Genomic DNA, 16,150 nt, shown 5'->3' on the forward strand with positions numbered 1-16,150 from the left:
GGTCAAGCCTGGGGGGGTCCCGGCAGGACCCTCCCTCCCCAGGGCGGAGCAGCCGCGGCGCTGGAAGCTTCCAGAGCCGGGCGAGGACAGGCGATGGAGGAGGAGGTAGGTGCCGTCGGGGGGCTGCACCCCCCCAGGGACCTGGCGGCCGCACACCGGGGATCCTCCGGACCCCCCTCACCCGGGGCCGGCCGTCGGGGAGCCCCCGGGGCCGGGCTCGGAGCCGCTGCGGCTGCCGGAGCCCCCGGGGCTGGGAGCCTCGGGGGAGGCTGAGCCCGGCAGCGGCTTCCCCGAGCCTCGGAGCCCCTCGGGGGGCGGCCGGGGTGTGCTGGAAGAGCCGCGGCGGGGCTGGGTGGAAAGGTGGCTGCAGGGGGCAAGGAGGAGCCCCCGGGGCTGGCTTCGTGCACGCTGTCGGCAGAGATGTCCCGTTAAGGCCCGCGCCTTCATCCAAAAGGTTTTTTGGCTTTTGAGAAAGGCAAAAAAACCGCGTGAAGGCAGGGAGGTGCCACCACTTGGTGGCGCACCCAAGGATGCACGAGGGTGGGATGCGACCAAACTGCTTTATGGCATGAGCTGAGATTACTTTAATCCCACTCAGCGTGTAGTCTTCAGAGGCCCTAATGAGTCTCGGTAGTACTTAATGAGCTAAAACCTGGTGTTTCCATGTGGGTCGTGTCCTTAATTCCTCTGTAAAGCTCCAGTGATACAAAGTTCACCTTGGCTCTTTGTTCCTGCCCTCTCATAATGCAAGCCAGCTGCTGAGCAGGCACCTGAGCCTCTGTTTTCAAAGCCCTTGTAGGCATCTCTGGAGCACTGGTGTTCTTGTGCTCTACCAAAATTGCTGGAGCAGTCCTGGACGGCAGACGGGATAGTTGTTTGGATGTGCATTGCCCTTCCCTGAGGGCAGAGCAGTCCAGCATCTGCTCCTCCACTTCCTGGCTTGCCCTAGGCCTCGTTGCTTTGTGGGGTTCAGATGCCCCCGGCTGGGAGGCTGGAAACTGCCCGGCACTAACATCACCTCCCTCCTCAGGCGTGGGCCAACAGCATCAACCAGGCCAATAAGATGGCCCTGCGCAACTGGGTAAGAGAAACCGGCATCGATTTGGTGCAGATCAATGGCCAGAGGCGATACGGTGGCCCCCCGCCAGGTACGTGGTGAGCTCTGCATGGCAGTGCCCTGGGCGCGTGGCACATCAGGGTGGCCAAGCACATCTCACCCACGTGTTGCTCTGTGCCTGCAGGCTGGGTGGGCAGCCCCCCACCGGCGGGCTCGGAGGTCTTCATCGGGAAGCTGCCCCAGGAGATGTACGAGAACACGCTGATCCCGCTTTTCCAGAGCGTGGGGAAGCTCTACGAGTTCCGCCTCATGATGACCTTCAGCGGCCTCAACCGGGGCTTTGCCTACGCCAAGTACAGCAACTGGCAGGGCGCCAAGGAGGCCATTGCCACCCTCAACAACTTGGAGGTGCAGGAGGGCTACACCATCGTGGTGTGCAAGAGCTTGGAGAAGTGCGAGCTGAGTGTGGACGGCCTGCCCGCCTCGGTGAGCCAGAAGTGCCTGGAGGCTGTGGTGCTGAAGGCCACCGAGGGGGTCCTCAGCATCACCCTGCATGCCAGCCCTTACCAGAAGAAGGCCAAGCTCGCCGTGCTGAAATACAGCTCGCACCGGGCTGCTGCCATGGCCAAGAAAACCCTGACAGAAGGTACTGGGAGGCAAGTGGGAGGCTGGGGTGCTGTGGCATGCTGCTTGGCTTTATCTTTTGGGTGAGTGAGCATAGATCCCAGCACCAGGTTCAGCTGAGGAGTGACTACAGGCTTGAGACATCCCTTGGCTTCTCCTTGTGTCCCCTCTGGGCTGGCCGTCCCCAGCGAGGCTGGTCCCTGGCAGGCCTGGTGGGGCTGCGGTGAAGGCGAGTCGCGTTGTGCACTCTGGTTCAGGGTCAGACCATCATGGGGTCACTGGGACAGATGCTGGGGGGCAGGACGTGGTGGTGGGGCACTGGCTGCACGGTGTGACTGCAGGCTGGAGGCTGCTGTGTGAGTATCTCCTGCAAGCTGCTCTGGGTCTCTCCTAGGGAATGTGAAGCTCTGTGGGGAGAACATGAAGGTGGGGTGGCTGAAACCAGAGCTGAAGGAGAAACTGCGGTTGTGTAAGGAGAAGCATGGCAAGCACCTGGGGAGCCCCAAACAACTGCTGATGTCCCTGAAGCTGTGCGACGTGCTGGACTGCCTGAACACCCTGTGCCGTCAGAAGTGCCTGGGGACCCCCCGCTTCTTCACAAAGTGTGTCCAGGTGAAACCCGGTGGGTGGCTGCAGTACTGGTGCCAGCTAGTGATCCCGGCGTGGCCCTTTCCCTTCAGCGGGTTGCTGTGGGTGCAGGAAGATGCGCCAAACACCAGTGGGCATGAGAAGGCAAAGAGCGCAGTGGCGCGGCTGGCTCTTAGGAAGTTAGGTGAGTCCTGGCACAGAATTGGTGCCATTTCCCATCTTTCCTGAAGTCCTGGAGGGTTTCTTGGGATTGAGGGGCTGCTGGACTTCATTCTGCAGGTGGGGGCCCAGGCTGGGAGGGAGAGAACCATGCAGAGCCTAATGCTTTCTTCTCTTCTGCAGAATGCCTGCTGACATAGGCAGTGTGTTTTGGATGCGGGCAGCTGTTTCGCCCGAACTGTGAACCAAACCGGAGCCATCAGACGTCCTGTTGCTGTCTGCAGGAGTGGAGCACGGGCCCGGTGGGGATGTGGTCCTGTTTCAGCTTTGGTTTCAGTTTGTTGGGGTTTATTTTGAGAGCCAGTGCTGGAAGATGTGGGTGCTGTTGTGGTGCGTGACAGCTGCCCTGTTCCCAGCCGGCACTCGGTTCTGCTCTGTTCTGGGGGAGGTAGGCCTGACCTGCCTGGTTCCGTTTTCTCCTTTTTTTATAAAATCGTTCTGTGTTGCTCTGGTGCAGTAGGGCCCCAGCATAGGTCTTGGGAGAAGTTAGAAGCAGCAGCAGCTGCTCTGAAAGGCTGCCAGCAGGGGGTGTGGGCTGGGGAGGTCTAGGGGACCTTTCAGGGGTGGCCCAACTGAATGGGGGGACAATGAGTGGCCCCATCTCACCTCCACTTCACGCTGGGTACCCGAGCAGCAGCCTCACTTTGATAAACAGGGGACACCCCGCTGGCTGGGGGGCTGCATTTCAGCTAGGAGAGGGGCTGCGGGCCCTGGGAGGCACGGAGCCAGTTGGGCTGCGAGGAAGCAGCAGAGGTTTTGGGCCATCATGAATGAGTCCTCTGGACCAAGAGGACTGGCCACCAGCCACCGACTTGGTATTAAAGTAGCCTGGCGAGCACCGTCTGTGTATTAGTATTTCTTGACTTGTCCTGCTGCAGTCCTCCCAGAGGGGGCTGATCCTGAGGGGGTGCCTGGGTTCCCCCTACGTCAGGCGAGAGCAGCGGCCCCCGGGGCACTGAGCGCCCTGCCCCTACGGGCCCTGCTGTGCCTTCACTGCTGTGCCTTCACCTCCCCGGTGCCCACGGCCGCCCAGGGCAGCAGTGGGGCGGGCAGGGCCCCGGCCCCGCCTCTGAGGCAGGAACGGTTGTGCTGAGGCCTTGAGGCGTACAGAGGCAGGGAGCGGCAGTGGGCCGGCTATAGCCCAGCGGTTCCTTCGGCTGCTGTTTGTCGTCTTTCGATCCCCTGCCTCGGCGGGGGTTCGAGTCCCGCGGGCACCCCTGGCCTACTTCTTGCTCCGGAATATTTGCCCGGCTTTCTCCATGTTTTCTTCCTGCTCGGGTTCTGCCCATTACATTTCATCTGCTTTCTTCCGTTTTATTGTCTTTTAATCTCGTCCTGCGCCCTGCTCGCGTGCTACATACCGACTCTGTGCCTATGACAACTGCACAAACAACCAGGGGAAGATGTGACCGTAATCATTTTATTCACAGAATCACAGAATGACCAAGGTTGGAAGGGGCCTCTGAAGATCATCTGGTCCAACCCCCCTGCTGATCAGGATCATTAATTCCCTCTGTTGAGTCTGTTTTGCCTGTGACAATAATCATAGGGTGATCTTCCTGTTCTTATCTTAACCCTTAGGCCCTTCTCATCGTATCTTCTCTGCCTTTCCGTTTGAGGAGGGGGAGGGAGTGGTTGGGGTGGAGCTCAACTGCCCACCTGTGTTAAAGTACCACAGACAACTGACCCAAACTGCCCAAATGGATACTCCATACCATGGTGTCCTGGTTTGGGCTAGGATGGTTAGTTTTCCTCCTAGTAGCTGGGGGCAGACCTGCTGGAGAGCAGCTCTGGAGAGGGACACGGGGGTCCTGGTGGACAGCAGGCTGATCATGAGACAGCAGTGTGCCCTTGTGGCCAAGAAGGCCAACGGGATCCTGGGGTACATTTGGAAGAGTGTTGCCAGCAGGTCAAGGGAGGTGATCCTCCCACTCTGTTCAACCCAAGTGAGGCCACACCTGGAGTATTGTGCCCAATTTTGGGCTCCCCAGTACAACAGGGACATAGATCTATTGCAGCAAGTCCAGATGATGGCTATGAAGATGATGAGGGGACTGGAGCACCTGTTGTATGAGGACAGGCTGGGAGAACTGGGCCTGCTTAGGCTGGAAAAGAGAAGACTGAGGGAAGAGCTCATCACTGTATATAAATACCTGAAGGGAGGGTGTTAAGAGGATGGAGCCAGTCTCTTTTCAGTTGTGCCCAATGACAGGATGAGAAGCAATGGGCACAAACTTTGTTGGACTCCATTATCTTTGTGGGTCCCTTCCAACTCGGGATAGTCTATGATTCTATGAAGCACAGGAAGGGACAAGGTTAAAAGAGGATAAAAGGGAAGAAGGCAGATGAAATGTAGCTTACAGCCACTCTCCTAGTTGAAACATGGCCTCCCCCGCCAGGGGGGTGTCCCCTGTTTACTAAAGTGATACAACTCTCCAGCAGCTTGTTTCCAGCTCAAACCATGTGTTAGCACAGCAGCATTTGCCATTCCTCTGGATAGCAAGACAGCCTCACGGTGGTTTTACAGTTGCTTTTCCAGTGCCCAGTGCTCCAGGCAACTGTTGCCAGGAGCTTCTTTTGGCAGGGCCTTAGGTGCATCCCTGCTCCAGGCTGGCTACTGTGGCGCCCGCCCTGCTCCAGAAGCACCTGGCAGACAGACCCAGCACCAGCGGCATCCTTGGCTCCCTCTAAGCTTTTTTTGCCACTGCAGGAAGATGTAGTAAAGACAACTACAGTTCATAATGCTGGCCCAGCTGACAGGAGCACTTTGAGCAGGGTCTGTGTCACCCCCAGTAGCCTACAGGCAGGTCGCTAATGTGCTATAAAATACCAGGGAAGTTGGGGCAAGACAAATCATCAGCACAGACTACTAGGAAACAAAAAGGCACTGTGTTTTTTAATACATCTCATGTTCAAGTTAGTTAATAAAAAATGCTCAATACTTTTGCTCGGGACAGTGGTACGGGCAGCTCTGCCGCAGCCTTGAGGAGGCATAGAGGACCTGCAGGACTGGGAAGGATCTGTTTGCCCACAGATCCCAGGACCCCTGCAGGAGAACTCAGAGCCCTGTTCCACACAGGCGCTGCCCACCTCTTACTCACACTTCCTCCAGCACCATGGGCCCCCACCCTTTGGGGCAGTATCCTGCCTTGTCCCCCCACCCCAGGACCTCCACGTCCACCAGCAAACCCTGGCCTTGTCCACCTCCAAACCACAGCCCTCTTGGCCCCTCAGTCGCTATCATCGCTGTCGCTTCCTGTCGCTGCCTCCGCTGTGGCCTCCTGCTCCTCTCGTAGGTCTGCAAAGAAGTCCTCTCCACTGCCTGGGGCTTTACTGGTCAGGGCCTTCAGCGGGCCCCCCCGCTTCTTCTTCTTTCGGTATTCGTCCACCACCATGGAGCCCAGGGAGGAGATGTCCCAGAACTTCACCTTCTGGTCATGGGCACAGCTGGCCAGGAGCTGCCCGTCGGGGGCCACAGCCAGCTGCTCAATGGGCTCCCCCAGGTGCTGCCCAACGCAGCCCAGGACCCGGTTGGGCAAGATGTTCACCGCCCTAGGGACAAGGTGAATGGGGACATCACAGTGAGGACCTTTGTAAGAGACAGAGCCCCAGGAAAATTGCGAGCCCACCTCTCCAGCTCGGATGTGATCCTTCCAGCACCAACAAAAGCCTTGCCCTCCTCTCCTTCCCCAGGTCTAACCTTGTTCCCCACCCTCCCCAGAGCCCTCCCCCATCACATCCCGTGCCCTCAGTGCTCTGACCTGATGACTCCGTCAAGGGACCCTGTGCACACAATGCTCTCCGTGATGGGGACCATGCAGTCAACTGACTCGGCCCTCAGAGCAAAGCGGTCGCTGGTGGCCCCAAAGCCATTCCAGTTGAAGAGGTAGATGGTTCCTTCGCTACAGCCACAAGCCACTTTCTTTCCTCTCTGGGCAGGAAGGGGTAGAGCAATGCAGAGGCAAAACAAGAGACTTAGAGCATGGCAAAGAAACCACCAGACAGTGCATCTGCTATGCAGCAGGGCCCAGCACCTACCTTCAGCAGCGCGACAGATGTCAGGTCCCCATTCTGTGGCTCAGAGAGCAGCTCAAAGCGCCGCCTCTTAATGTTGAAGACTCCCATGGTGCCATCACCGCTGCGAGACAGAGTGGCCCTGTGGCATGAGGGCACGGCCACCCATGCCCCCTGCCACGATGGGCATGGGGCCTTGACCCCGGTGCCACCGAGCCCTGCAGTACCTGGCGGTGAGCAGGATCTTCTTGTTCCCATCCACGGCCATGGCGCTGATATATTCCTCATGCTGCCGGGATTCCAGGATGGCCTCCCCCTTGCGCAGGTCCCACACCTTGAGCTCTCCGCCGTCATCACCCGTGGCCAGGAGGTGGTGATCGATGGGCAGCACGCAGTTGAGGGCTGCACTGTGTGGAGTGGGCAGCGGTGTCAGACAGTGTCCCAGGGGGACCCGGGGGGTCCCTGCCCGACCCCAGCGAGCCACGTACCTGTGGGCCTTGGCGATGCGCGTCTCCAGCCGCCCGTCCTCCACCGTCAGGATGTGGATGGCCTTGTCCTTGGACACCGTGAAGAGCCCTGCAGCCAGTGCTCAGCACGGGCACCCCAGCATCCCCTCCCCATCCCCATCCCCACCCCGTCCCCATGCACTCACTCTGCCCATCGGGGGAGAAGGCGACGTCCCGGCAGGACTTGAGGTGGTGCCCCGAGGACCAGAGCTGTTGGGTGTCCCCCGGCAGGCAGGAGTAGCCGTACCTGCGGGCAGCGGGGGTCAGGAGGACCGAGGAGGAGGCGGTGGCGGAGAGCCCGGTGTGGGTGCGCGGCCACTCACAGGTACACGTCGCCGTCCACGTCCCCCGCTGCCAGCAGGGCCCGCGCCGGGTGCAGGGCGATGGCGTTGGCCGCCGCCTCCAGGCTGATGTCCTCGGGGGTGTCGCGGAGCCGGGGGGCCGCGGGGGGCTCCTGGGGAGGGGGCGGCGCGGTGAGGACCCCCTCAGTTCCCCCCCCAAGTCCCCCCTGCCCGTGCCCGGCCGCCCCCCGCTCACCTCCTCCTCCTCCGCCGCCGCCATGCTGCTGCGGGAGCCTTGTGCGCGTGCTCGGCGCCCTGCCAAGCCTCATTTGCATAGCCACACCCCCGCCATTTAAACACCGGCATCATTCGTTCATCGCCCCTTCCCTCATTTGCATATCTTCGGTTCATTTGCATGGCCCCGCCCCCGTGCCCGGCCCAGGCGCACTGCACAATTCAACCTCCAGCCCAGTTCCACGCGCGTTTATTGAGCTGCCCCCCACAGCACGGGGGGGGCCGAACTACAACGGGGTGGGGGTAACGGAGGGGCAGCAGCACCCCACGGGCTCTGGGACGCGGCATCCTGCAGGCTGGGGCTCCAGGAGGCGAAGGACGAGACGCAGGCACGCAGCTGGGGCGTCAGTACTTGGGCCTTTTCACCTCGACCCTGCAAACAGACAACAGGCACTGTCCAGAGAGAGCACAAAGCACATCCGCGCCTCCCAGGTCTGCTAGGGAGAGATGGCTCAGGGGAGAGGTGCCCCACAAGCCCTGCTGAGCTGAGCAGGGCAGGAGCACGCTGCGGGGGCTGAATGTTCTCCTTTATCCATCCAACCCCACTGCCAAGAGCCTGGCAGAGACGCCTCTGCACCCTGCAGCCCCAGGGAGAGGTGGCAGAAGACAGCCAGGCCCCAGCACGGCCCTGCTGCCAAGGCACCAGCAGAGGTGGCTTTACTAACCCATCGGCCTCCAGCTTCTTCCTCTTCTCGATGATCTGCAGAGAAAACACAAGCTCCTGTTACCCTTCAGGTAAGCTGGCCGCCCAGAACTGCTCCTTGCCTCCACAAGGGCAAAGCAATCACAGGGGCAGAGCCTCCCAGCCTGCAGCAGAAGGGCTGTAGAGTGTTAAGATACACCCAGCGAGAGCTGGAGCTGGAGCAGAGGGAGCTGAGGTGAGGTAAAGTTGCCCACGAGCTGCCTGAAGTCTGGAGAGCCTTGTCCTGTTCTCCTCCTTTGCTCCATTTTGGCCATGAAGGACAAGCATCTGGTCTCACCTTTCCCTAGCTCATCCCACGCTACGGGGAGTGCTCATGGCCTGCTCACCCTGCCACGACAACCCCCTCCTGGGGCTCCCAGCTCTGCTTCTTAGAAAACAGAGCCACAAAACGTGCTCTGTCCCCTCCAAGCCCATTTGGATGACTCAGGGCTGCTGGCTTTGGAAACATCCATCTGCTGCACAGTCCTGAGCAAAGAGCCCAGGGACTGGGACAGCTCCCAGGGTAACAACTGCAAACTGAGAACACGCAGCTCCAGACAGATCTTTGGTCCTGAAGCTTTAAGTTTTTGTAGACACAAGTAGACAGCTTGCTGCTGTGGCAAGGAGCAGACCCAGCCTTTTGAGAAAGTCAGACCTACTGCACACGCACAACAGCAGTGCCTGGCTGCAAGGGCACGGACTGGACCGAAGAGAGGTGCCTGGGACAGCAAGTGCAGGGCTACGTGGAAGCTCTCCTAACCCAGGGATGTGCTGGCAGATCACAGCCTGAACGAGCAACACCCCAGCACCAGACACTCACTGCACTGATCTTCTTCCACTGCCGGTCCAGCTCTGCCTTGTCATTTGTCTCCTTGAAACGCCGGGTTTTACGTCCCTCAGACATCTTGATCCCGTACTGGAAGGCTGCCCTGGGGAAGGAAGGAGACAGCTCAGTGCTCGGTGTGGATCTGTGGCCTGGTGGTGGAATGGAAACAATGGAATGTGTTCCAGTCACAAGCCTGTACTCAACAGAGCCAGTTTGTTGTGCTGGAAGCAGTGGCTGGACAGGCATCCTCACAAGCAACACTAAGAGCAAAGATCCACAGTTCCTCCTCCAGCCCTCACAAGTGGCTGCTCTTCTTGATTTAAGCTCCCCCCGAACCTGAGTTTGGCAGCCACTGCCATCCCCAGCCAGAGTCCTTCCTCAGCTGGACCGAGCCCTTCACAGGTGCTCACTCACTTGGGCAGAGCCTCCTTGTTGTTCATGTACTCGCTGTACTCCTCCTGGGTATCGAAGTCCCAGCGGCCCAGAGGCCCTTTCTTGTTACCCTGCAGGAAAACAAAAGAAAACACAAAATGCTCAGAACAACTCCTTTGCTGACACCACCCAGGACTTCTCATGCACCTCATACGCCCAGGCAAGATCTCCACCTCCCATCAGCCCCAGTTCAACACACTTGTGCACCCAGTCTGGACTTGTCCCAAAGCCCCAAACAGGACTTTCTCTGTGGAAAATGGAGCTGAGACAGTAGCATAAACCACCATGATGTCTTGATCATGTTTACCCACTGGGACAGCAGCTTGGCAAGCCCCAAACCACACCTGATGCCCAGCTCCAAGGCATGCAACCCCACTGCACAAGCCTGCAAGAAATGGGATCGTCTAGGCCTGCAGTGATACCTGTTTCACTGGCTGACCCTAAAAAGCTCACAGCAGCATACCTGATCCATTTTGCTGTAGTCCACCTCTTCATCGCTGTCCACAGCCATGTCATCCATTCTGTGTAAGAGCAAAGCAAGAGAAGTGCTCAGAGCACATCTCTGGGACACTGCCCAGGACCTTGATGCCTAACTACTGAGAAGTTCGCCAACTGCAAGCCCCAGGGGTGAGCTGAGATGCTGCATGCCTGCTTTGGGGCCAGAGCTCAATGACCACATGAATTACAGGGAGCCCAGCAGGCTCTCAGCCACCTCTGCTTTCCCCTGGCACTGAGGGGCATCAGATTGCAGGGAGCCATTTATAGCAGAGACCAGGTAAGACAAGGCCAGGTCTACCAGACCCAAGGACTCCAGGAACATTTTTCCAAGAACGTGCACAGCCTGGCAAGGCTCCCCAGGTAAGAAAAGGAAGGATCCTCCTTCCATCAAGGATCAGTGAGGCTGATGAGTACACAGAACAGCGGCCCCTTGGTGCACCCCACTCCCAACCCACAGCCTCTTGCTGCCTCCTTACGTAGCAGGGTAGCACTCTGCATAGCTGTTGGACATGCCGAAGAAGTCTCCCAGCTGTTTCTTGTCTTCTGGCTTCTTCAATGTGACAACAGTAAAGGAAAGCAACGCCACATAGCCTTACAGCTAAGGGCTGAGCACAGCCAGGCAAAAAGCTACCTCCCCCGTACGCCCAAGCTGGCACCTGCCTCAGCAGGGCTGAATGGGAGGCTGCAGATCTTGTATTTGGTGTACAATGAGCAACAAGGTTCGAGTGCCACTGAGTGCCGGTTCCTCTGCTACAGGAGAAAGAGCCCTCCCACAGAGTAAGGAAGAGTAGTTCCACAGCCACACTCAGGCAAAGCTGGCCTGCAGAGGAAGCCCAGCAGTGCAGTCAGACAGTAAAGGATATGACTCTGTTCCTTCCCAGCCAGCAGCTCCAGCAAACTTCTCATTGATGGACTTGATGAGCTCCTTGGCCGAGCCGGGTCCTGGGACAGAGAGAGAAGCAGACAGAGTTTTGGTGGAGGAACAGCTCACCTCGATTCATCTGGGGCAGGACAGAGCCCTCTTCTGCATGCAGCCCCTAAGGGTAATCAGGGGTGGCCTGCTGCAGGGTACAGGGAATGGGCAGTGCTGGGACAGGGTAGCAGGCTGGAGACAGGTTGCACACAAGGTAGGAGAAGAGGAAGCAGGAGAGCACCTAGGAGCAGCAACCTCCAGTCTGAGCACAGGCAGGGGCAGATCATGCAAGGCTGATCCTAGGAGAGCCTGAATCCTCCTCAGCTTACAGCCAGCATAAGGTCATTTGAACAGGTCTGCTACTAGGGAAGAATCTGCGCACACACTCAACCAGGGCTGGCCTGCAGCAGGCTGCAGGCACAAGATTTCACCCCCATACCCATCCCTTGCAGCAGGCAATTCCCTCTGTTGTAGCAGTCTCTGGGAGAATCGGGCTCAAGAAGACCAGCGAGGCAAGCAGCTGTTCAGCAGCCTGCAGCCCCATACGGCCTCGCTGAAATGTCCAGTCTCATTCAAGTGTCCACAGCACTTGACTCACCTTTGTCAATATCCGTGGGCTGCAAAGAAGAGAGAGACACCATGTTACTTGGGAGGGCTGAAATCAGGCAAGTGACAGAGCTATGCAACTTGCAGCTTCACTTTAAGACTGTTTGGGGCAAACATATGTGCACAGAACTGAACCATAAAAGCTCCCAGCTTGTGACAGTCTTGCCTTACTTGCTGAAGGAGGGGACAAGCACCCAGCCACCCACCAGCCCCTGGCTGGAGAGAGCTAAACATGAGCTGAGCGTAGGCACATCTGGGAACAAAACCACACCGACCCCAAAGCTGCACTCACCTCATCATCAGCCTTGGGCTTCTCAAAGTAGCTGTGTCTCTTCTTTTCCTCCTCCCGATCACGCTCCCGGTCCCTGTCACGTTCCCTGTCCCGCTCCCGGTCCCTGTCCCGCTCCCTGTCCCTGTCACGCTCTCTCTCACGATATCTCTCCCGTTCCTTATCCCGTGGCATCTTTGCAGTGGAGGGCACATAATCCCCGATGTCTTCAAAGATACTAGAAGTGGAAAAGAGTCCGTGGTTACGGGTTGTGCAAGAGAAGCCAACACTGCCTCCCTTTGAAGTGGAACCTAATAAAGGAGCACTTGTCACCAACACAGCCACAGAGCTAAGGATGCCCTTAGTGCTGCCTTCTACATCTGTCAGATATATCACTGGATTTCTGCTCTCTTCTGCTGCCTGGACTTCTTTTTGATCAAGACAACAGAGAGCCTTTGCCTGCCTCAAGTCTGAAATAAAAACCAGAACTTGCCTCCAGCTTTGGCCTCCTTGTCCTAAAAACAGCTCAAACAACAGGTCCAAAGAGGCAGCCTGCTCCAGAGGCACTAAGCCCAGCCCTCTCCAAACCCAGTCAGCCAAAAACACAGACCTTAGGGCAGACAGCTTTGACCCCACAGCCCGTGGGAGCAGGGGGAAACTTACTTCATATCAGCTTCAGGGGGTTTCTTCTCATCCAGCTTCCCTGCAAGGACAAACAGCAGTAAGATGCACATCACTCCACACCCAACCTGCACTCGTTCCCCATCCACCTTCCAAGCCCAAACAGCAGCAGGCCTGGAGGACGTCCTCCCAGCCTCCTCGTAGGTCACCGCATCGTCTCATTCCCTCAGCAAGCCACCAAGTCCCTCCCCAACAGAGAACATTTTCCCAAGGAACTGGTCCTTAACCAGGAAGAACAGAGCAGCAAGAGCCACCCCTGCAGCTGTAGTGTCTCAGCACCCAGCCTGTGATGCCTCCTGTCACAGCCTGCCTTCAGGATGCAGTGCTTGGAGAACCACAGGAGATCACTTTCCTCCAAGTCCCCTGCCTCAGGGTGGAGGGAACGCAGCAAATCAAAACACATCTCATTCTCCTGGGACAGGCTTCAAGCTTCTGAGCCTCTCCACTTGGCTCCCTTCAGCACCTACCTTTGTCTTTTTTCTTGAGCTTCTTGTTACGGGTCCCTTGCCTGAGATAGGAGAGGATCTGTGTTAGCTTGCTGATGACAATGTCATTTGTTGTCAGCGTAGTTTGCGCCTGAAAAGAGAAATGCCCGAGGAATTGGCTGACTCTCTGAAGAGGGAACCCCTCCCGGCAAGACTCGCACTGGCTGATTCAAACCGAGGCTGTCAGGGTACCTCCATGGTGGGGCAGTCAGCCTTGCTCCGGATCAGCGTGGTTGGGATGTCGGTGTCAGCGTACTCATCGTCCAGATCTACCACGTAGGCCATCCGCCCAGGCAGGAACAGCTCATTCCGCTCGTAGGCTTTGTTTTTGAACAGAATGCGGTAGATGTTGCGACCTGGAGGGGAAGGAAATGCAAAGGGGGAGAGGCTCTTACACTTAAGCAATGGACAAGCCCATAGAGAAACATTCTTAGCTGATCAGAAACATCACAGTCACCTCCGAAGAGATGCACTCCAGGCCTCAAATTCGGAATTGCTACACTGCACATGCCCCCCTTCAATGACTTCAGTATTTCTCCCACATTCATGACACAACACAAATAACGTGGGGAACAGCCATATGCACAGTCTTACCTAAACGGGTCTTAAACTCGATTTTGTTCTCAGGATCTTCATCTTTTCTGAAAAGGAACAAAAAAGAAAAGAAAGTAAGCTAAGTGTATGCCTCCTCAGCACCCTCCTCGCTGTGAGGCGGCTGCACTCAGGAGTGCAAAATCCTCAGCTACTCACTTGGTTTCTTTCTGGGGCTTCTCCATCATTTCCTCCTCTTCCTTCTCTTTGCTGGCAATCTCAGCTCGCACCTGGCCACAAAGTAAATTCACTCATCACCAACCCATCCATGCCACTGCTGCCCATCGAAACCAGCAAGGCCTCTCCCATCAACTCCCCAGACTTATACAAATCTTTCCCTGAAAGGAAAACGTGTTCAGGGAACACACTGACAACACTGAATCGTTTGTATGTTGAGACTAGCACCCTCTCCCCACCACCCCTGCCTGTGGGAGAGGCCAGGATGAAGGAAGAGCCCCATGGTGCTATCCGTGCTCACCTTCTGCAACAGCGCAAAGTCCAGACCCTTCACCAAGTGAGTGTGCTCCATGTCACCACCCAAGAACTTGGACTCCTGGATCAACTGTCTCCTCTTCTCTGCAGCAGATTTATCCCTGTACAGCAAAAATTGAGACCATTATGAGACGACCACTCTGGAGGAGACTGGCAAGAGAAGGACGTGCCACAAGCTCACATACGCCTCTGCAGTGGGCCCCACAGCCCTGTAGTTGGCCGTTGTGCTGATCAGCTCTGTTTCCTCATAGTCCTTGTTCACACCATCTCTCCTCTCCTTGGCTCGGTCCCTGTACTTCTCAGCCAGCTCCCTTTCACGTTCGATCTCCTGCTGGCGCAGCTTTGCATAATAGCTGGGGTTAGAGAAACAGCTCGTGGTTAGTGACACGTTCATGTTTGATGCTCAGGCAACAGCCACTGAAGCCCAACGCATGCCTGTTCCACTCCCTACCCCTTCCCCAAAAACATCCTAAAGCACTGTAGGAAACAACACGACTTGAGAACACCAGACAAGATGAAGCTGTTGTACCGAGGCTTAACAATGAGCTCAGTCTTCCCTTCCAAAAGGAGAACATCTTAGATCCCAAAGGACCCAGTCACTAGTGTGGATGTCCTACCATTCTTCTGCCCTGATAGACACCAAAGGAACCTCTCCCACTTCTTCTGGAGGTAAAGCTTCAACACCACCCTGCCGCTGCCACTCCACTTCTGTCCCACAGGCTGTGACAGTCACTCAGCCTGAGCTCACCTCACAGTTCTGGGCTCCAAAGCCCCAGAATAATCCAGGCCGCTAAGGGTCCTCTTTGGTAGCCCAAGAGCTCAACAGCTTCTTCCATGAGAAGGATATAACATTAAAAGACAGGTTCTGATGCATCGCTTTCAACATTTACCTTTTCTTCTTCCTTCTGCGAGCAGCTGGATCTTCATCTTCGTTGTACTCCCGGGGCATCCTGGAACAGAGTGAGAAACCACACATACAATCTGCACAGCTGGACAAACACAGGCAGCTTGTCAGAACAGCCTCAGATCAGAAGTCAGACATAGCTGGACACCACAATACCCAAAGATGGGAACAGCACAATCCGATTTCTCCCTCATTCCACTCTTCCAGTAGACAGAGGAGGGTGAAGCACAGGTTTACACAGAAGAACCTAGTCTGCTTCTTAAAACCTGCATGAAGCAACCTAACAACCATGCAAGATTCACTGTTATTTACAACAGTCCTGACCCGCTTGTTTCTCCAGCTAACTCCAATAACAAATGTGTACAGCCCACACGGATCCCAGTGCAAACCAAGGCTGGGATCTGCTCGTCAAGCCCCATCTGCATGCTTGCTAGCATTGGTCTTTAAGTTCTCCCCTACGCTCTACAGTGAAGTAAGTCAGATAGGAGCAGAACCCCAGAGGGAAGAAGGCTGTGCTTTGCCCCACAGTTCTATGAAAAACACTCTACTCACTCATGGTGGCGAGATTTGGACGGTGGCGCCGATGTTGGCGCAGCCCGCGGGGTCATAAGAAGCTTCCGAAAGTCTTCATTGGTCAGCTTGGACCTGCAGGGAAAAGCGAGCACAATAATCACCCCCTCCCAGCGAGCTGCAGCAGCTTGGGCTCTTCTGAGCAGCCACAGCGCCAGGTCCAGGAGCCCCACGGGGCGCTCCCAGCCTCCAGCTGCAAGAGGCGGCCTCAGAGCCCCGGGATCCCCCCCTCCTCCAGCCCAGCCCAGCCCAGCCCAGCACTCACTGGTGGAAGGAGTGCGAGTCGTCCACATCGTGCCCATCGGGGGCCAGCGGGTTGGAGAACGGCTCACCTGCGGGGACAGAGGCAGGGCGGCGCTCAGGGACCCCGCAGCGGGGGTAGGCCGCGGAGCGCCGCCACCGCCACAGCTCGGGCCCAGCCCAGGGGAGGGTGCACCGAGACGACACCGGGGGGGACACCGCGCTGTCACGACGTTACCGCGACACTGTCACGATACTGTCACGATACTGTCACGACGCTACACCCCCAGCACTCACCGTCCCGCTCCGGCATCTCGGCAGAGCTCCGCTCCCCTCAGCAGCCGCGCAGGAAGTGCCGGAAGCTCCCCTCGCTCCCCGC

General features: G+C 57.3%; 3 protein-coding genes across 4 annotated transcripts; 1 reads left to right on the forward strand and 2 right to left on the reverse strand.

The window, feature by feature from the left end:
* Positions 1-93: 93 nt before the first annotated feature.
* Positions 94-2,564, forward strand: DND1 (DND microRNA-mediated repression inhibitor 1; the record flags this gene model as incomplete). The annotated part of the gene is made up of 4 exons (XM_082771979.1): positions 94-105; positions 1,031-1,148; positions 1,242-1,703; positions 2,076-2,564. 4 exons carry the CDS (start codon positions 94-96, stop codon positions 2,495-2,497), a joined length of 1,014 nt encoding a protein of 337 aa, XP_082628105.1. The 3' UTR covers positions 2,498-2,564.
* A 2,794-nt stretch (positions 2,565-5,358) lies between these two features.
* On the reverse strand, positions 5,359-7,706 carry WDR55 (WD repeat domain 55; the record flags this gene model as incomplete). Of its 2 annotated transcripts, none has more annotated exons than XM_082771634.1 (8): positions 5,359-6,040; positions 6,250-6,419; positions 6,527-6,626; positions 6,730-6,909; positions 6,991-7,058; positions 7,155-7,255; positions 7,332-7,462; positions 7,546-7,706. In XM_082771634.1, 8 exons carry the CDS (start codon positions 7,704-7,706, stop codon positions 5,719-5,721), a joined length of 1,233 nt encoding a protein of 410 aa, XP_082627760.1. In that variant the 3' UTR covers positions 5,359-5,718. The 2 variants fall into 2 exon arrangements, with proteins under 2 accessions (XP_082627760.1, XP_082627761.1); XM_082771635.1 differs by having other exon boundaries at positions 6,991-7,078; positions 7,546-7,689.
* A 50-nt stretch (positions 7,707-7,756) lies between these two features.
* On the reverse strand, positions 7,757-16,137 carry IK (IK cytokine). The gene is made up of 20 exons (XM_082771633.1): positions 16,069-16,137; positions 15,797-15,863; positions 15,514-15,606; positions 14,948-15,007; positions 14,243-14,410; positions 14,044-14,158; positions 13,725-13,795; positions 13,569-13,615; positions 13,167-13,330; positions 12,957-13,065; positions 12,472-12,511; positions 11,833-12,046; positions 11,533-11,551; positions 10,883-10,963; positions 10,498-10,576; positions 9,987-10,044; positions 9,506-9,594; positions 9,086-9,194; positions 8,249-8,283; positions 7,757-7,956 (listed from the first exon to the last, which is right to left on the reverse strand). Exons 1-20 carry the CDS (start codon positions 16,082-16,084, stop codon positions 7,929-7,931), a joined length of 1,662 nt encoding a protein of 553 aa, XP_082627759.1. The 5' UTR covers positions 16,085-16,137; the 3' UTR covers positions 7,757-7,928.
* Between the last annotated feature and the right edge of the window lie 13 nt (positions 16,138-16,150).

Source organism: Aythya marila (assembly GCF_965140915.1).
Source record: "Aythya marila genome assembly, chromosome: 14".
NCBI lineage: Eukaryota > Metazoa > Chordata > Aves > Anseriformes > Anatidae > Aythya > Aythya marila.